The 21,162-nt window shown below is 44.3% G+C and overlaps 2 protein-coding genes across 3 annotated transcripts in view; one reads left to right on the top strand and one right to left on the bottom strand.

Annotated features, from left to right (window-relative positions):
- The window catches only part of PUDP (pseudouridine 5'-phosphatase), a 100,115-nt gene extending 81,398 nt beyond the window's left edge, over positions 1-18,717 (bottom strand). The window contains exon 1 of one of the 2 annotated variants that reach the window (XM_007990971.3): positions 18,568-18,717. In XM_007990971.3, coding sequence (XP_007989162.3) covers positions 18,568-18,631 — 64 coding nt within the window. In that variant the 5' untranslated portion in view covers positions 18,632-18,717. The remainder of the gene's footprint in view (positions 1-18,567) is intronic. The other variant, XM_007990969.3, reaches the window with a different exon arrangement.
- STS (steroid sulfatase) overlaps positions 18,361-21,162 on the top strand; it is a 201,027-nt gene continuing 198,225 nt past the window's right edge. Inside the window, exon 1 of the mRNA XM_007990968.3 lies at positions 18,361-18,598. The gene's annotated coding sequence lies outside the window, so the exon portion shown is untranslated. The remainder of the gene's footprint in view (positions 18,599-21,162) is intronic.

Genomic DNA, 21,162 nt, shown 5'->3' with positions numbered 1-21,162 from the left:
TAACATGTACCCATCCATTCAAGGAGATAAAAATTACCTGAAGCTTCTCTGTCAATACATATGCCATGTTGGGCCCGTGTTCTGAATGTTGAGACTCCAGCAGTCAACGCAACAGGCCTAGAGCCTGACCTCCATAGAGGACACGTTGTAGAACCCAAGGTTGCTCAGCATTTTGCTGTCAGCCCAACAGTGTGAGGCACAGCTCTTCTCTGCCTTTGTGCCGTGAGCATTCTCATACCTGAGGGGATATTCCCTGAAGGCGAGAGGAATGGGATGCAACAACAGTGACTAGTGACCATCGCCTCTCAGGGAAATGCCATTTAGTAATTTATCATTTTATTGTATAACTCTCTGAACTTTTATCTTAGAATACGATTTCATTCCTTATTCAAAAACACTGACCTTTTAAAGATCTCACATCTGGGCAAGAGAACTTTAATGAAGGCAAAGGAAGGAGCCATCCTAACCTTCCTTACTACTAGAAATGTCATACTCAGACAGCACACAGCATGCAGGGCACCGTCCCGCTCTAACAAAAATCGAAAGGGAAAGGAGAATGGCTGGGTATAAAACTACATACTAGAATATGTGACATGGAGCACCACCCCACAAATGGTTATTTTCCATGTTAATCCCCGGCATGGTGAGTGGAGTCCAAAGGTTATTCCAGAGCACCTTCTTTTCACTCCCATCTCTGGAAAATCAACTGTGTTTGGAAATCATGTTGCATCCCATGGATAAATAAGCTCCCTATCCCAGGAAGGGGGGCTGGGCTCTCTACTTCTCCCTGACATTCACAACCCAGCTTGGATGAGAAAAGGAGAAGGGAGTAGAACAAAATGACTTCAAAGTTGTGAATTCTGCACCATTACGTGTCAGCAAAGATTAAGCCTTAAGTGGCAGGCTTTGACGTGGGGTTGGGGGGATTTAGGTTTTGATGTAGGGTTAGGAGGAATTCGGAGGCTGACTGGAGAATGACTAAGGATACAGAGCTGCTCCCTTTGTATCAGAGTTGCACATACCACAAACACAAACACACACACACACACACACACACACACACACACACAGAGGAGGAGGACAAAACATGGTGGGCATGGCGGACCAAATAAGCTAAATTCCCAGACCCTTCCTAGGCTAATTATCCAACTCTGTGTGTGCATGTATTCTCTCTGAGGAAGGCGACTTAGAAATAAGTTTAAAATGGCTTCCAGGGGCCAGGCACAGTGGCTCACACCTGTAATCCCAGCACTTTAGGAGGCCGAGGCAGGCGGATCACTTGAGTCCAGAAGTCTGAGACCAGCTTGGGCAACATGGCAAAACCCCGTCTCTAAAAAATACAAAAATTAGTCAGGTGCACAGCTCGAGACCAGCCTGGGTAACATGGCAAAACCCCGTCTCTACTAAAAATACAGTAATTAGCCAGGTGCAGCGGTGCACACCAGTAGTCCCAGCTACTTGGGAGGCTGAGGCAGGAGGATCACTTGAGCCTGGGAGGCAGAGATTGCAATGAGCCAAGATTGTGCCATTGCACTCTAGCCTGGGCAACAGAACGAGACTCTGTCTCTAAAAATAATAATAATAAAAGTAAAAAATAAAATGGCTTCTAGGTACCATAGCTGTTCTAAGACAAGTGTAGGTCGATGGCCACCTATGTCAGTTTTCTTCATGGGTTAACAGCACCAAGAGTTTTGTTTGTCTTAAATGGGAAATCATGGTTGTTTCCATCAATGCTGTCAACCTGAGGTGCCCGGTCTTTCCGTTTCCTGAAACTCAACATGTCCAAATGCCTAAAATGGAACTCATCCCTATTTTCAGGCCTCACGGCTTCCTCTAATCTCAACTTCAGGACAAGTCACTGCTATTCACCTGCCTTCTCCCTCCCATCCCTCAATGCCCAGCTGTCAGCTGAATGGCCTCTGAATCAGTCACTTCTCTTCCTTTCATTCCAACCTACAGGTCCTTGTAGTCGGTTGAAGGGTGGCTCCCAAAAATATATGTCCACGTCCTAATCCCTAGGGCCTGAGAATCGGACCTTATTTGGAAAAAAGACCTTTGCAGATGTGATTAAGTGAAGGATCTGGAGATGTGGCGCTCTGTATTATCCCGGTGGGCCCTACATCCAATGGCAGGGGTCCTTACTTATAAGAGACAAAAGGAGAGAAGAGAAGGCCACGTGGAGAGAAGCTGAGACCAGAGCGATGCAGCTACAAGCCAAGGAAAAACGCAGCTCTGCTGATATCCTGACTTCCAACTTCTTATCTCCAGAGCTGAGATAAAGTAATCTCCTGTTGTTTTAGGCCCCCCAGTTTGTGGGAAACTCATGCAGTCCTTCTATCGTTCATCTGGACAATGGCAACAGCCTTCTACCAGTCTCCAGTGTGGAAGTGCCAACAGTCCACATAATCAGAAGCACCCTTCTAGACATCGTGTGCTCGCCAGGTTGTATGATGGCTATGAGATAAAATGTGAATTCCTTAGCCTGGCACAGGGCTCGCTGCCATCTGCCCTTGGCAGGCCTTTCTACCTGTGCTCCGCCTCTCACCGAGTCCTCTTGGCCTGAAATACCCTCAGTCCTTCCTCCTCCAACTTAGTGACTCCCCAACCCTACCCGTGGCTCATTTGGGATGTGTGTGCTCTGCTGTGAAGTACATCCGACTAGCCAACTTCCTTTTCCTGGTTCCCAAGAAAATGAAGTTGTCTCTAGCAGATGAATGATGATAATGTAGAGGAAGAGATCATGTCCACCTCCCCCTATACAAATTATAGCACCCCTGCCTGCAGTCCCTGACTCAGTTGTCTCAGGATCTGGCAATTGGTGGACCTGCTGTGAAAAGTCAGTCAGGTTCATGAATTGAAGGAACACCCTGAACATCTCAACCTCTCCTCCAGAGCCCTCATAGATCCACCTTAGGCTTTTCTTAAATTCCTTTTGAACTTAAAGCTCTCTCCTCAAATTCTCCACAGCAGAAAGTGCCACCTGCCTTCAGCCATCTCAATGGAGCCACCTAAATGCTGGGAATGTTAAGCCATTTATTTTAACCACCTCTACTGCTTGGCTACCTGCATTGCTCTAGGACTTCAAGTGGGCAACTTTACAGGCTTTTATCAGGCTGCTGTCAGAGAAGCAAGGTCACCACAACTGGTTTAACAAGATGAGGGCTGAGATAAGGCTAGAGCTTCCAGAAAGGAACAAGTCATGGAGCCACACCTGGGAATAACTCACATATTTGCATTAAGAATGCAGAAGCAACGCCCAGGAGAGGGCAGCACTGACAACACACACAAAGTCTAAGGTCATTTTGATCCACAAGAACAATGCTTCTTTTAGAAAGTACTTAAGGGCCAGTTTATGACCAAATTCCTTTGACAAAGGAATCTAGGAAAATACACTAAGAGGAAAACATCCAAAAACATCCTGGTGAAGGCTATGCTCTCACCAAAGCCACCTCATCCAAATACACCTGGGCCCCAGAACTCTGCGATTTCACCCACATGAGCAACAAAACCCCACAGTCACCACTGATCTCACTGCAGGTAACCAACAGAACTGCACGTGGTAAAGGTTCTCAGTAGATACTGCTATTAGATCAGAAAAAAAGCCTGAGAGCCTGAAGCAGGAAATGGCAGCTGGAATGACACAGAAGTCGCTTTGAAATATTTGTAAATCAGCAGGTGCTTGGAAGGTGTGGGTGGGGATGGCAAGGAATTGAAGACTGGAAGATAACTCCCAGCATCTGCTGTGGGGCTTTTGGGGTTTGCTGCCTGGTGTGGAATGCAGGAAAAGAGCAGATCTGGCCCCTTTTAAAATACTATTGTATTTTAAAGAGGCAGCCAAGAGTTGCCTCTTGGCCAAGCAGGTAGGAAGAGCCTGTGGTCACTGGGAAACATAGACAGGAACTCAAAAGAGCAGAGGCCTGGCCAGGGAGGTCAAGGGGTCATCAGAGCAGAAGCATGTGCCGAAGCCATGAGCTCAAAAGAGGTCTCCACAAGAGGAGAGGGCCCACAACAAAGCCACAGGGATGCCAAACAGGCACCAGGAGGAAGAGAAAGCTATGGGGAAGCCAGAAGAGGAACCATCCATGAAGCCAAAGAGAAAGATTTCCAAGGAGGGTGCAGAAGCAGCAAAGGAAGCCGGGAGTTCTGGCAATTTAAGAAAAGGGTGCCCTCTGCACCTAGCAGCATGGACGTCACTGCTACCTCTGTCAGAACAATTTCTGTGAGTGGTAAGGCCAAAAAGCCAGCTCACAGCGAGGGAAGGAAAATGGGGGAGTGAGTTCAGCAAACGCAGCCCACGTTGGCAAGATGCTTGGCTGAGAAGGGAGGCAGAAAGACAGACAAGCCAGTTTCAAAACACGTCCTTAAAATAGGGACACTCACTAGTCCCAGCCAGCAGAAGCAATAAACACAGCAACAGGTACACGGCATTTATTATTCTGTATTATAGATATGATCATATAAAGATGTTAATTTCTTCAGGCTACTTCACAAAAGTCCCGTCCCCTCCCTATGAGAGGATATGAACTTGATCTCAGCATAAACCCTAATGGTATAAGGGGATGCATAACATGTGCAGATGGTTACATCTCTGTTGCAAAATCATGTTAAACAGTGCAATAGGGACCGTGGGTCAGATATGAACTGAACACGTTCTTTAATCTGATTATATTTTGGTAAGCATCCAATATCCTGGAAGATGTCACACATTGCCTGTGATATGCTGCAAACCATATTCGGGGACACAGAGGATGGGTAATTTTATCAAATCAGTACAGCAAGTAAGTTGTCAATGAGATGTTTCACCTAAGCTAAAGTGGTTTTGGGCTATCAGTAGAGCCTCTCAATCATCAATGAGATAAAACTAAATCACTAGATGTCAGCTGGTGAGAATTTTAGTATCTACAATTGTACCTGTACCTGTAAGGGCTGGCAAAAGTATGAACAAATGGTACCACGACTGCCGGTAACTCTAAGTGATGAAGCGTCCAGGTGTAGAAGTTAGAAGTGCTTGATTTTCACTGGGATTTTCCAACTATTAATAGCTCCCCGGGTTGTCCTGCCTTAGTTTCAATGTAGACAGGACAAGTCGCCTCCATTCTAAATCTCATATCTGATTACGATTTCACTTTAAAGAGCTTGTCATGTAAGCATACCATATCAAAAGCTGATGAGTAGTCAGCAAAATGCCAGTACTAAACACAGAGTAGCAAATGGCAAAAAGTAAGCTAGACCTTTATGTCGACAGGTATTGTAATGGCAAAAAACCGTCATTACTTTGGCACCAACCTAAATAGGAGTCACACAAAAAGAAAAAGCAGATATAAGGATCTACTTAACCAAAGGAAATGCTTTATGTTAAGATAAACGAGGCAAATAAGAGATGCAGAAAGAAAATAAGAATGCACTAAAGCACTGTATTGAAATCAGCAAAATGTTTAGTATTTAATGAAATCCATGATTATTTGAGGCCAGAACAGAAATGTGTCACACTTTGCTGAACAAAATGTTTCTACGATAACCAAATAATTTTCCTTTTAAAAAGCAAGAGTTAAAAGGTTTCTAAGCTACTGAAATTGAGGTAAATAAGGGAAAGAGAAGTCTGTGTATGAATAGGTAACCTCCAGGGCTCTAATGGCAGGGATACAACTGGGTCCAAGAGAACATACATGAGATGTGGGCAGCACTTCAGGAAGTCATTTCATCTCATCACTCAGTTCAAGCTCCGACCTCCAGTTTCCTAAGACCTTGGTAGCCTCAGAGTAAAAAGGGATGACACAGATCCAGTAGGCAGAAGTCAGCTGAGAGGTGCAGTGAGAGCCCAATCACAGGAGCCCCTCGGGATCAGCTATAAGGCTGCTTAAGAGCATTTTCTGTCATGTCCCATCAGCATATGACATGACATACAGGTACCAGTGGCTACTCTTTGAAGAATTTTAGAAAGCTTTTATTCCTTTTATAAGCATGATGCCCTGACAAAACATCAGCTTCCAATTAAGACATCATCAAAAGACAATTTTCTTGACATCTGTCTATAAATCCTATAGACATTTGTCTACAAATCTGCACTCTGAGAGAGATGAGGAACTGAAAAATGAACACTAGGAAATAGGACTCTTCCTTCAGAATGTTTTCTGCTATAATACACATTGCAAGGAATGCATTGCCACCGTAATGTTCAAGAGAGCTGAAGGTTCTGAAACTGTTTCTTTCATATCTCTAACATGAATTGTCTTAAGATGCATGCTTTACATTCTTGTCTCTTAAACAGAATTAACTGATTACTACTTAATACTAGTTTTGGGGTTGTTTTTAGTGGTTCATACTTAAGACTTAATCTTCCCTTTCCTATTTTAACTTTTCAAGTATACAGAAGAATCTATAGTGGCATAGGAAACATCTATAGACCCTATACCTGCATGCAACACACCTGAAAATATACAGATGCCCTAACTCTTCATTCCTCTAGCTCTCTGCACATTTCTTCTAAGAATGACACTCTCCTACGCAGCCATAATACCACCGCCAAACCCAGGCAAATCAGCAATATTTCATAGTACCCTCTAAATACTCAGCACAAATCACAGCTCTCCAATTGTCACAAAAATGTCTTTCATAGATTTTTTTTCCCCTATCTAAGGTCCACTGAATTTGACTATGTCCCTTTAGCCTCAGTGGAAAAGCCAGCCCCTATTTTTCCCCCATGATAGTCAACATTTCCAAGGACCCAGTCCAGGTAGCTGGTGGAACATCCTACATTCGGGATTTGTCTTGCTGTTTCCACATGATGTCCCCTCCCGTGTTCCTCCACCCCTCTGAAACTCCTAGAAGTCCAGATGGATTCAGGTTAACCATTTCTGAGGTCACTTCAGAAAGCACACGGGACGTGACATGCTGCCTTCCGGCTGGCAAAGCTACATCAGTTGGGCCCCTCGGTGAATCATGGCCCCCAGAGCTGCCCACGCTGAAGGTCCCTGTTTGCCTCTGTTATCAGTCAGTGACTTGTGGCATTGCACTGCAGGCACCTTCTATGGTCTTGGTTTTCATCGGCAATGCTTGTTGGAACCACTTACAGTGGGGATCCCAAAATGGTGACCTGGCTAATTCTCCCATTCTGTCCATATTTATCAACTGGCATTATTCTGTAAAAGAGCTCACCCCCAGCCACCCTTTTTCTGTCTTTTGAGAATCATAACACAAAAACTTAAAAAAATATATATAGAGAGAGTATTATACTTTCTTATGGTCATTATTCTTTTGATTACAAATGGTTCATATGGTGCCAGTGGGAACCCCCCCGCTGCATCCTGGCATGAGAAGGTGCTCTGTGCTCATGTTGTATTTTACTGGCCCTGGTCCCTAGAATCAGCCACATCTCCTCAGCATCTGTGTTCCTTTCATTGGGCATGATGTTTCCAAATGAAGGATTTCATCTTTTTAAAGCCCTCATGAGTATCACTGTATCACTTTGTGTGAAGTAGATTTACAAACTGTGCAGAACATAGGACCCCGTTGACAAATATGCCTCAGTCTGAAACATTAAGTTTACTTTTCAAAAGCAGACAAAGCATAGGCAACTGCATTTTTGCTTTTAATAACTCTGTGCTGAGGTCAGGAGTTCGAGACCTGCCTGACCAACATGGTGAAACCTCGTCTCTAATAAAAATACAAAAAGTTAACTGGGTGTGGTGGCGGGCACCTGTAATCCCAGCTACTAGTGAGGCTGGGGCAGGAGAATCGCTTGAACCCGAGAGGCAGAGATTGCAGTAAGCCAAGATCACACCATTGCACTCCAGCCTGGGTGACAAGAGCGAGACTCCATCTCAAAAAAAACAAAAACAAAAACAAAAAAAACCTCTGCTTTCTCAGGCATCTTGTGCCAAAGCCGTGGGTGTCCTTCAATCTCATGAGCAAACACCAAAGAGACTGTGGCATGTGCTCCGATGCAGGGAGAAAACAGCTGCATGGCTGCTCTTTCTTTCCTGTATTCCACTGCGTGGAACAGAGGAACCCATGCACGTGAAACCTATTTAAGTTCCTGTGAGTGCCCGCTCTTCGAAAGACGCACAGCATGGCACACCTCTGTCCCCAGCCACCTCCTCTTCCTGCCTAAGGGTTCCGGCCATCCACACACACAGGCATTATAGCCAGTACTTCTAACTTGTCTCTCAGGTTCTGAACTTTTCACTAAAAAGTTCTATGCACCACCATGGGAGAGGAGTCAGTTCACCAGCCTTCCTGAGGACAACTCTCCTCTGCAGGGCTGGGGCTAGTGTGAAGGTACTGAACCTATATAGACCGGATACAGACATCTCCCCAAAAAGGTGAGGAAGGGGTGCAGCACTATTCTTGACAGAGGCAGCTGACCTGTGTCCAACTGAAGCACTAGGCATAATTTCTATTAGAGGAAACACAGGGCACAGAGGAACAAGTAAGGTGGTATCACGTGGAAACAATCAGACAAATCCAGAATGTAGGTTGGTGTCTCGATAACCATCCCAGACTCTTCCAAAAGTAATGGGGGGAAAACCCAGGATGTGTGCTTGCAGGATGGGGTGAGATTTTCACCTTAAAATAGGTTAAAGGGATATTACCAATGGGCACCCAGTTTGAGAAATACTAAATACTAGTCTTAGCCTGACAGAGATTAATCTAGTATTTCTCTCTCTCTCTTTTTAAAATTTTTTTAAAGACAGAATCTAGCTCTATTGCCCAGGCTAGAGTGCAGTGGCATGATCTCAGCTCACTACAACCTCCGCCTCCCAGGCTCAAGTGATTCTCGTGTCTCAGCCTCCTGAGTAGCTGGCATCACAGGCACGGTCACTGTGCCAGACTAATTTTTGTATTTTTAGTAGAGATGGGGTTTTGCCATGTTGACCGGGGTGGTCTTGAACTCTTGGTCTCAAGTGATCCGCCTGCCTCAGCCTCCCAAAGTGCTGGGATGACAGGCATGAAACACTGTCCCCAGCCCTAGTCTCGTATTTCTCAATGAAACATTAGAGATTTCTAATCTCTACCTGCCAGACATTGCGCAAAAGAAATGTGAAGAGGAGCTACATAGGTGCTCTAGCTATGCAAACCCAAGGGGAAAACAAAGTCTTCCTTGTGCTCTTACACAGGAGAAATGCATGTGTTAGGATTATTATGTTTTCAGATATCTTCTAACCTCCACACTTCAATGTAATCATTAGTAAGATATTTTTCCTTTTTTAATACAGTCTTTGCTTGATAAAAACAACAACAGGCCAGGCACAGTGGGAGGCTGAGGCAGGCGGATCACGAGGTCAGGAGATAGAGATCATCTTGGCCAACACGGTGAAACCCCGTCTCTACTAAAAATACAAAAAAATTAGCCGGGTGTGGTGGCGGGCGCCCGTAGTCCCAGCTACTCGGGAGGCTAAGGCAGGAGAATGGCATGAACCTGGGAGGCGGAGCTTGCAGTGAGCTGAGATTGCACCACTGCACTGGAGCCTGGGCAACAGAGCAAGACTCCGTTTCAAAAAACAACAACAACAACAATAACAAAAAACTACTCTCTTCTATGCTTTAGGAAAGATGCCTATGGCTGGGCCATTTCTCCTAGTCTGGAATATCCATTTTTCTTCTTGGATTGTATCTATCCTTGACGGTATGCTACCCCAAATGTGATTTCAGTTCAAAATCCTGCTCTGTCGCTAACATATTCTTATTGTGTATATCATCAGCAATTATTCACAGATTTTACCAATCATGTTTTAGATTCCAGCAGAACTCTAAGATCCTTAAAGGAAGAGACTAATTTTGAGCCTTTGTAACACCCAGCAGAGTATTTTCTAAATAGATTAAGGATGAGTGAATGCATTCCTCTAGAGTTGTGCTGTCCACTCTATATTTTGTTTCTCTATGTTGCGTTTTGGCAACTAGTCATTGGGGGCTACTTAAAGTAAATAAAACGAGAAATTCAGGTCCTCAGTTGCATGAGTCACATCTCATGAGCCCAGTTTCCAGCTGTGGCTCCCATCGGACGCAGTATAGTTACAGAACATTTCCCTCCTGGCAGAAAGGTTTGCTGGATCCACAGTGCTGGGCTAGAGAGCAGACAGGTGTACAGCGCTCAAGGACCATGTGCTTCTCTTCCACGTGCATAGCGGCTCACACAAGTGGGAGAGAGGGTGGGTGCTTATTTTGTCTTTTGTCTGAAGGTTTCAGATAAGCTTCGATGTGCCAACTATGACCATTTGCTCTCACTTCACAGACACATGGGACAGTCTATTGTGAGTCAAACAGCAAACTGGTTTGCTGCTTGCTCTGTCCTTGAACAGCTATGTCATCTGCAGTGATTTTTAAATAAGGCACCATCGATCACAAAAGGGCACATCATTCGGCCCAGGTCCCAGAGCTCAGAGAGAAGAGTCAAGGGCCCTGCCAAGCGCCACAAGCAATGCCATGAAACTGCCTGCCAGGCATGGCTGTGAAGAGGTGACCATTCTCCTCTCATACACAGGCACCTTGCCATGTGGGCAGCTACACCAGGGTCCTTAACTGCTACTCACTGTTGGCATCACAGCAAAGGACACGAGGGAGAAAGGGGATAATGGAGGATCAGGGAAGGTGGTGATCTATCTGCCAGACATTGCTGAAAAGGGATATGAAGAGGAGCCACATGGATGGCCCAGCTATGAAAACCCACAGGGAAAAGTCTTCCTTTTTGTGCTCTTACACAGTAGAAATGCACGAGTTAGGATTACTATGTTTTCAAAAAAATGCTCTTTAAGCACCAACAAGGCAATTTTAAACTGCAAATATCTGCATCACAAAATCAAGGTTGCCCCCTTCCACCATTTTAACACTATTAAAGGAAGCTCTTAATATATTAAATGCTGCATTTATTAATCACTGAAATTCCCTTATAGCCGATGGTATGAGCATTATTTTCAAACGTAATGTATTCCAGGATAACACTATTGTGCTTTCTACCTATAGACTGTCTATCAATCACTTTTCAAACATCTCATCAGAAGGTCTGACCAGTCGCCTGAGCATCTATATAAGGAGTACTTTCAGGGGACATTTCCTAGGAGGTATCATTTACCTTGCTCCTTTACATTGCTTTAAGTCTCCATCTACTAATGAAAAATGACAGCAAATAGTATATAAATTATAGCAGTTTTTAAAAAAAGAAATAAAGAGTGAATAATCACAAAGATAAAAAGGACCAAATAATCTCTAACGTACAGCTTTTCAAGGAGAAAAATAGATTCTAGCTCAAAAAACAAAACAAAACAAAATGATGCACTGCTGTCCCATATTATATAGGCATATCTTATTTTATTGTGCTTCACAGATTGTAGTTTTTACAAATTCAAAGTTTTTGGCAACTCTGCGTCGAGAAAGTCTATCAGCACCATTTTGCTAACAGCATGTCTCACGTGACGTGTCTGTGTCTCATTTTGGTAATTCTTGAAATATGTCAAATCGTTTCATTATTACATCGGTTACGTCAATCTGTGATGACTGATCTTTGATGTTACCATTGTCATTGTTTTAGGGCACCACAAACCGCACCCATATAAGTCAGAGAACTTAATGGATAAATGTTGTGTGTGTTCTGATTGCTCCACAGACCCCCATCTCTCTTCCTCTCCTCCAGGCCTCCCTAGTCCCTGAATCACAATAATATTGAAATCAGGACAATTAATAACCCTACAATGGCCTCCGAGAGTTCAAGTGAAGAGTCACACATCTCTCACTTTAAATCAAAAGCTAGAAATGGTTAAGCTTAGTGAGGAAGACACGTCAGAAGCTGACAGGCTGAAAGCTAGGCCTCTTGCACCCAATTAGCCAAGTTGTAAATACAAAGGAAAAGTTCTTGAAGGAAATTAAACATGCTACCCCAGTGAACACGTGAATGGTAAGACAGTGAAACAGCCTTATGCTGACATAGAGGAAGTTTTAATGATCAAGACCAAACCAGCACAACATTCCCTTAAGCCTCTTCACTTCTATGAGGGCTGAGGCATGTAAGAAAGCTGCAGAAAAGTCTGAATCTTTCAGAATTTCATGAGGTTTAAGGAAAGAAGCCATCTTCATAACATAAAAGTGTAGGGTGAAGCAGCAAGTGCTGATGGAAAGACCACAGCAAGTTATCCAGGAGAGCTACCTAAGATCAATGATGAAAGTGGCTACACTAAACAGATTTTCAATGTAGATAAAATAGCCTTCTACTGGAAGAAAATGTCACCCATGACTTTCATAGCTAGAGAGGAGAAGTCAGTGCTAGGCTTGAAAGCTTCAAAGGACAGGCAGATTTTTGTGTTAGTGGCTAATGCAGATGGTGACTTTAAGTTGAAGCCAGTGCTCATTTACAATTCTGAAAATCCTAGTGCCCTTAAGAATGATGCTGAATCTTCTCTTCCTGGGCTTTGTAAATGGAACAGCAAAGCTTGGATGACAGCACATCTGTTTACAGCATGGTTTACCGAATATTTTAAGCCCACTATTAAGAATTACTGCTCAAAAACAAAGATTTCTTTCAAAATATTTCTGTCCACTGACAATGTACCTGGTCACCAAAGAGCTCCGATGGAGATGTACAAGGAGATTCGTGTTATTTTCAGGCCTGCTAACATGACGTCTATTCTGCAGCCCATGGATTGAGGAGTTACTTCAATTTTCAAGTCTTATTACTTAAGATATGCATTTCTTAAGGTTATAGATGCCATAGTGATTCCTTTGATGCATCTAGGCAAAGTAAATGGAAAACCTTCTGGAAAGGATTTAGCATTACAGATACCATTAACAACATTCAAGATCCATGGGAAAAGATGAAAATATCAACGTTAACAGGAGTTTGTAAGGAGTTGATTCCAATTCTCATGGATGACTTTGAGGGGTTCAAGACTTCAGCGGAGGAAGTAACTGCAGGTGTGATAGAAATACCAAGAGAACTAAAATTAGAAGTGAAGCCTGAAGATTTGACTGAGTTGCTGCAATCTCAGGATGAAACCTGAACTGATGAGACACTGCTTCTTAGGGATGAGAAAAGAAAGTAGTTTCTGGAGATAAAAATCTATTCCTGGTGAAGATGTTGTTGAACATTGTTGAAGTGACAACAAAAGATTCACTATATTAACATAAACTTAGTTGATAAAGCAGCAGTAGCAGAGTTTGAGAAGACTCCATTTTTTTTTTTTTTTTTTTTTTGGAGACAGTGTCTTACTCTGTCGTCCAAGATGGAGTGCAGTGGTGCGATCTTGGCTCAATGCAACCTCAGCCTCCTGGGTTCAAATGATTCTTGGGCCTCAACCTCCTGAGTAGCTGGGACTACAAGTGCGCACCATCATGCCTGGGTAATTTTGGTGTGTGTATTTTTGGTAGAGATGGGGTTTTGCCATGTTGGCCAGACTGGTCTCCAACTCCTGACCTCAAGTGATCTGTCTGCCTCTGCCTCCCAAAGTGCTGGGATTATAGGTGTGAACCACCGTGCCTCACCGAAAGAGAACTTTTTTGTAAAAGAAAGAATCAACTGATGTGGCAAACGTCATTGCTGTTTTATTTTTTAAAATTGCCACAGCCACCCCAACCTTCAGCAACCACTACTCTGGTCAACAGTCAATGTCAAGACAACACCTTCCACCAGCAAAAGAATTACAACTCACTGAAGGATGACATGATCCCTAGCACTTTTTTTTTTAAACAATAAAATGTATTTAAGGTATGTACATTTTTTAGACATAATGCTATTGTACACTTAATAGAATACAGTATAGTATAAACCTAATCTTATGTGTACTGGGAAACCAAAAACTTCATGTGACTAATTTTATTGCGATGTTTGCTTTACTGTGGTGGTCTGGAACTGAACCCACAATAGTTCTCACATATGCCTCTATCCAGTTTACTTAAAGATTCTAAATAAAACCATACTGCTTTTATTTGAAAGAAAGAGCTAGAAAAAAGAAAAGGATATTTTACACCTGCATGCCTATAATTTGCTGAATATTTGTGTTGCCAGCTGGACAAAACTCTTATTTATCTGCAGAATTTTGCATTTTAAGTTTTACCCCCTTCTCAATTATTCTAGAAACAGAAACAGCTGCAGTGGACAACCAACCACTTACCACAAGAACATAAGCTTGGCATGGTTCAGGTCTATTAGAAAACAGAACCAAAAGGAGCTAAGTCTATAATTTGATGCTGTTTCTCCGACATACAATATAGCATCTTACTCCAAATCTCTTTGTTCCCTTAATAGGAACACACGTGCCTTGTGCTTTCTATATTCCAGAAGACTTTTCAGTTTTCAGAAACAACAGATTACTCATTGATTACACTGTAGTGAAAGGCCAATCATGGCCCCTGAGATAAGGGCTCACCTCTGTCCCAAGCCCTCACACTGGCCTCCACCCTCAGCCATCTCCTTTGCAAATGTGGAAGAGAACCTACATTTCACCTAGCAAGGTTAAAACCAAAGGGTGCACTGTCAGCCCCCAGGGGAGACAGGGCAAAGAAAGAATGTGAACCTACCACCAGAGTTGCTTTGACATCCAGAGCAAGACCCATTACAAATGATGGAAGGAGGGGAGGTTGTGATTACTATCTCATTCCAACTAGGATCTCTGCACATTCTGGGGTTGAACAATAACCACCTATTATGGAAGCATGCGGAATGATCCTTCACTTTGCTCCACCCTCCTCAGAAATGTGCCAAAACTCTTAGAAACCCCACTTGGAATGAATGACTTGATAACATCAAGTAGTAAGAACCGACTGAGGCTGAAAAGCTCGTCAGCTGCGCTTTTAAACCTCATCAGACGTATTTCATGGGGTCAAATGACAACATACGTAGATTCTTCTGACAATATGTCTAGGGCATGCGCTAATATTACGTAAGAAAAATCTATTTTTGTCATCAGCTATATGGATGTTCCGGTGTCTAAAGAAACAGCCTACATGAAGTTAACAAAGAATGATAGCGCGAAACACATTCACGCTATGTCTGTGGAATTTTGGCCACACAGTGGACATGACTGTCAACTGTCTCAAGCAGCCTACAATCCCATCGGTACGGGGCTTGGTGATCCCCACAGAGACCCTACCTCCATGCCCTCTTAGTATCTCCTGGGCCCCAGACAGTGAGGCAGGCACTTACAGTCTCAAGTGCTATTATTTGGCAAGGAGGAAGCTATGGGAGTGCAAGAAGGCACAGAAGAGGTCTTCATTTTACTATATAAAGGTGAAGTAGAAGTCACTCATTAAAATCCTGCAATCTGGATTTATAAAGATGTGGTATATTATGGTCAACACTGCAAATGTTCTTATTACCCTTCGCAGATCTACCTTATTATTTTATGATATTTTAAGAATTTGGAAATAAGCTTATTTTCCTTTGATTTTAAAAGGATTTTAAATAATTCTGTGTTAGACTCCAAGAAAACCACATTTTACACATACCACATTTTACACACACCAAAACTCCTAATTCTGAATATTCTTAATACCCATCCTCTGCCTGGCCCTCCCAGCATAGCCATTATCAACAGACATCTTGAGTTTCTCCGCAAAGACCTAGACCCATGCTGCCCAAGCCAGTAGCCACCCACCAAGTGAGGCTACAGAGTGCTTGAAATGAGGCTAGTTCAAACTGAGATGTGTTGTATGTATAAAACACACACAGATTTTGAGGACCTAGTATCAAAATTAATGTCAAAAACTTCAATGATTTTCTTATATTGACTTTGTATTAAATAATATTTTTGATACATTAGGTTACATCATTCAAATCAATGTCATCTGTATCTTTTTACTTATTAAAAGTTGCTCCCCAAAATTTCTACCTGGCTCAATTCTGCGAGACAGAACTGCTCTGGACAACAAACTATCTTCTCTTTTAAAGAAATTGGGACCATCTTTTGTGTTCCTAATTTCGGTTATTTACAAAAGGAATCATCTTCCCTGTCCAGCTGCTGAGATACTGTTTAATAATTGTCATCTTCTTTCAAAATCATTTCAGTTTTTAACTAATCCCAGTCCCCTCTTCTCTTTCTCTGAATGGCATTTGAGAGCAAAAATTATTAATATTACCTAAATCATAACTGACTGTTACCTTGGTCATGAGAAACAGAATCCAAAGTGTTTTTTGTTTTGTTTTGTTTTGTTTTTAAAAAAAGGACAACTAACAGCATCGTACATGTCAAAAGCATGGGAAAGTGTCCCGGCTTTCTTCCTGGTCAACATTTCCTCTAAAATCTCCATTTACTTCCTCATTCTCCTCTGATTAAACAAGCTTCTCCTCTAACGTTAACAATCCTCCATGAAACTATTCGTTTTCAATTTTACTTCCCCAAGTATGCAAGTATTGGGGCTACATCGACAAATAGAACTTCCTAGGAAAATGCACTCAAAATTTCCGAAAAACAGACCTACTGTAAAACTCATTATAAAATGATAATATATTGTTATGCAAACAACAGATACACTGAAGTGAGGTGCTAAAGAATGAGAGCAGGCATAATCTGGTAGATTAAATTAAAGTGGTACATTCTGGAAAGCTGTGTTTTCTATTTATACATTTGATGAAAGAATGGGATAAGCAAAGGTATATTTCCAAGAAAGTTTTGCAAGGCCTTACCACCTCAAAGAAGAGGTAGGGCAGGAAAGGAGGAAATGGGCAGAAAATGAGGGAGGGGAATAAGAAGTACGGCTTATTTTTCCAAATAGCACTAATTCTTGGTTATCTGACTAGATCAGAGGATTGGGTAACAATGTGAGGTCAATGCTTGTAATGCCATTTAAGTCACATTCATCACTTCAGGGCATGGTTATGTGCGAATCTAGAATCAGAATTAGGCATCAAGCTCATTTAGAAGTTTAATAAATTTAATTTTAATGAGACATCTTGTTGGGTATTAAAATTCATGAGACTCCCAGAACAGGTTCTCTGGACCTTTATTAGAGGGTAAGAAATTTATTTGACAATTTAGCTTCTTGACCACCGGAGTAGGAAAATTCATGTCTACAAACTATACCTATGTATCCCAGAAGCTTTCTGACATTGAGTCATTTCAAATTTAGTAGCTGCATACACCGTTGGCTCCAATTAGTGACCTCCATGGGGATTTTTTTTCCTTTGGAATTTATCAGTTTATACCTGTGTGTTCATAAAATTAAGAGAATGGTTTCTGTGTGCCTTTTTAAAAGAAAACACTGCTAGTGAATTACCCAGCAATATGATGAGCAGAAACAAGGTCACATTCACAATTTGAGATGAGCTCAACATCATTTATATTTAGAACGGGATCAATCTAGAATCGGTTGTCAGCTTGGCTTCTTATTAGCTGTGTGACCTTGGGCAAGTAGCTTTACCTCTCTGAGCTTCAGGGTTTTTTCTTTTTTTTTAATTACTGAAATGCAAATACTTCCTCCTAACTTGCAGGGTTTTGAAATGAAGGAATGATATATGTAAACAAGCAGGTCAGCTGTCTACACAGAGTATGCAGACATGTTTATAGATATATGAAGCCTCCTGGTGATTATGTGTCATAGAGTTGTGTTGAGGCTTTGGGTAGAGCTCAGCATAGTTCTGTCTTGAGTTAAAAACAGGGTTTTATTCTTTGAATTCTACTTGAATTCCTCTTGGCTGGTGAAGTTCACATGTGCTCTGACTGACTACCTTAGTACACTGCCAAGTGTTTCTTAACGCCTCGGATTGATAGAGCAGCGGTTCTCAAACGTTCACGCACTTGTTAAAATGCAGATTCTGATTGGGCCGGGGTAGGGTGGGGCCCCAACTTCTACATTTACAAGTGGCCCCCAGGTGATGTCCCTGGTGCTGGTCACCCTAGGCAGCCAGACCACTTGACAGACCTTCCGTGCCTCTACGCTGCTGACGGCGCGGGATAATTCCTTATGGTTGCATAGGGCACTCCTGTGCACTGCGGGAAGTTTAGCAGTATCGCTGGTCTAGACCCCACTAGATGCCAGTGACCCCATCACTCCACGCCAGCTGCGACAGCCAAAATGTCTCCTGACATCGCCATTGCCAGATGCCCTCAGGGCGGCAAAACCGCCAGGTGGAGAACCGCTACCGTGTAGGATGCTACCATCAAGGTGCGCCCACAGCAGCAACCTTGGAGCAGGCAGGCAAGTATCCTCCAGGTTAGCTTGCAGACGGGGAAACTGAGGCTGGGCACCTCTCAAGGTCGCACGCCTGGATAACCGAAAAGACAGCGCGGAGGTCCCACCGCGCCGCACTCTGCGGAGAGGACGCGGAGCCGCGCGCCCGCCCGGTGGTCCCCAGGGACCGCGCCCACGTGCTCCAGCCCCACGGGCGGCCCGCCGACCGGAAGCGGGTGCTGGGGCCGCGTAGACGCCGCGGCCACGCGCGCCCGCCAGCCCGGACATGGGCCCGCGGGCGCTCCCGGCCGCCGCCCGACTTCGGGGCCGGCGGGGGGCAGAGCGCGCGGGAGCCCGAGCGTCCCTGCTCGAACACCGCCCCGCCGCGGCCCCCCGGTCGTGACGTATCCCGCGCCGACCGTTCCCACGCCCACCCAAGACCGCCCTCACGGGAGGCGGCGGCCGCACACTACCCACCCAGAAGAAGTCCGTCCATGTCAAAGATGAGGTGGGTGACGGGCTGAGGCGGGGGCGCCGCCATGGTGCCGCCTTCTGGGTTTGGGTGGGGGCGAGGAGGCAGTGCGCGCGCACCCGCCCGCCCCGCGCACGCGCACGCGCACTCAGGGCCTCCTCGCGCGACCGGGCCGCTCTGCGCACGCGCCTCCCGCGGCCCCTCGCCGGGCGGCTTGGAGCCCGAGCGTCCTGGGCTGCCTAGTGCCGCTCCGCGCACGCGCACCTCGGGCTTTCGCCGCAGCAGCAGCTGCAGACCAGGGATGCGTCGCGGGCCGGCGTGATACGTTTACCCGTATCAACTCCTCCTCACTTCACACTCGGAATCGGTCCAAGCTACGCATTCAGCGGCCGCGCAGAGCCGAGGGGGCAGATTCACTGCTTGACTTTGTATCAGGTGTGAATGAGGAAGGAGGGACAGTACAAGGGACTGTCGAGTGAGGAGAGGGGGTTGAAGATTCTCAGGGTGGCATCACTGCTAGCCATCAGGTTGCAGACAAATGGCCTTGGTCACGAGGTCCCTGGGTGGGTTCGCCCGAACCGCCAGCCCCTGGACCGTGGGTGGGTTTTTCTCAGTTTCGCTTGCCCGCCTCCCTGCGGTCCTGGACCGCGACTTGAACCGGCAGCCGCGCATGCGCAGTGTGCGGAGAGGATGCACCACCTCAGTGCCTGCATCTCTGAGCGTCCCAGGCTGGTGCATTGTCCCAGAGCAAAGCCAAGCTGCGCAAGGAGGATGCTGAAATAATACTAATAGTCAACATGCCTTGCTGGTTGTTCCTTCTTAGGTATCATCTGTGTTTTGGGCTGCTCTGAGTTTTCTTCCTTTTTTAACTTTTCAAATGCCACCTAAACAGCTTTCTTTTTTTCCCCCCCCCCGCCCTTGCCATCGTCAGAAAAATACTTTCTTGTCCCTGTTTGTATTTTGTGTTCGTTTATGCGGTATATTCACGTTTAAGGACAAGGACTGGACCTTTTGAGAAGCGGAAATAAGAGAGTTTTAAGACTTTAAAAACGTGAGGGGGTGTGGGGCGCAGTGGCTCACACCTGTAATCCCAGTACTTAGGGAGGCAGAGGTGGGAGTTGCGGGAATACTTTGAGCCCAGGAGTTTAAGAACTGTCTGGGCAATATAGCGAGACCCTGTTCTCCAAAAAAGGGGAAAAAGACAAAAACAAAACAAAACAAAAAACAGGTGTAAACATAAGGATGTATTTCTAGTTTAGTGCCTACATGGTGGATGGGGGCACGCCTGGATTCAGCAAGAATTATCATCTATGATAGACAAAATGCATCTGTGTCTCTTTCCTCCTGGGTAAAATGGAGGTGATAAAGGAGGTGAGGCAGCCAAGCCCTTAGTACTAGTGCATAATATATAGTCAATAAAATTATGTGTTCTTACAGCTGGTGCTATAAGATAGCTTCCCCTGTTTAATGCAATCGTGATTTCCCTTTGAGGACACGGAATTTCAGAGAAGGCAATTTATGAGCAAATTAGGAAGGGACTTGTGACTCAAATACAGTCATTCATGGTTTCTGTATTAGTTTGCTACAGCTGCCATAATAATGTACCACAGACTAAGTAACCTAAACAACAGATGTATATTGTGTCACAGATCTGGAGGCCAGAAGTCCTAGATTAAGATGTCAGCAGTCTTAATTCCTCCTGAGGGCTGTGAGGAAAGGACCTGTTCCAGGCCTTTCTCCTCAGCTTGAACCTGCTTTCCTTTCCCTGTATCTTGTCCTGTTGTCTTCCCTCTGTGTGTGTCTCTGTGTCCAAATTTTCTCCTTTTTTAAGAACACCATTCTTATTGGACTAAGGACCACCCTAATGACTACATTTTAATTTGATTACCTCTGACAAGATCCTGTTTCCAAATAAGGTCACATTCTGAGGTAGTGGGGATGAGGACTCCAACATATATTTTTGGGGAACACAATTCCGTAATAGATGCATTCCACACACATTGCTGTGGTACCTACAGTAAGTATGACAGTATTTTCCACCTGGAGTCTTTAGAATTCTCCCTCCCAGTTTCTTTCCATTCTCTGGAAACAAATGGATGCACACATGTCAGAGTTACTGTTATTTTTTTGGTATCGTAACCACCTCACATTTCTGTTTAGTCATTAAATTAAAAAAGAGTATTTTTCTTTTTCTCTTCTTCTTTTTTTTTTTTTTTTTTTTAATGAGACAGAGTCTCACTCTGTCGCCCAGGCTGGAGCACAGTGGTGCAATCTCTGCTCACTGCAGCCTCAGCATCCCGGCTTCAAGCGATTCTCCTGCTTCAGCCTCCCGAGTAGCTGGGATTACAGGCACCAGCCACCACACTCAGCTAATTTTTGTATTTTTTAGTAGAGATGGGGTTTTACCATGTTGGCCAGGCTGGTCTTGAACTCCTGACTTAGTGATCTGCCCACCTCGGCTTCTCAAAGTGCTGGGATTACAGGCGTGAGCCACCAGGCCCGGCCAAAAAAGAGTATTTTTCAAAGGAAAAAAGGCCCCAGTCCCATTTTGACGAAATGGCAAAGCCTCACAGTGATTGTGGAAGAGACAGATTGGGAAA

The sequence above is a fragment of the Chlorocebus sabaeus genome, chromosome X (assembly GCF_047675955.1).
Source record: "Chlorocebus sabaeus isolate Y175 chromosome X, mChlSab1.0.hap1, whole genome shotgun sequence".
NCBI lineage: Eukaryota > Metazoa > Chordata > Mammalia > Primates > Cercopithecidae > Chlorocebus > Chlorocebus sabaeus.
The sequence above is the reverse complement of the archived record's forward strand: the minus strand, read 5'-3'. Positions and strand labels throughout refer to the sequence as shown.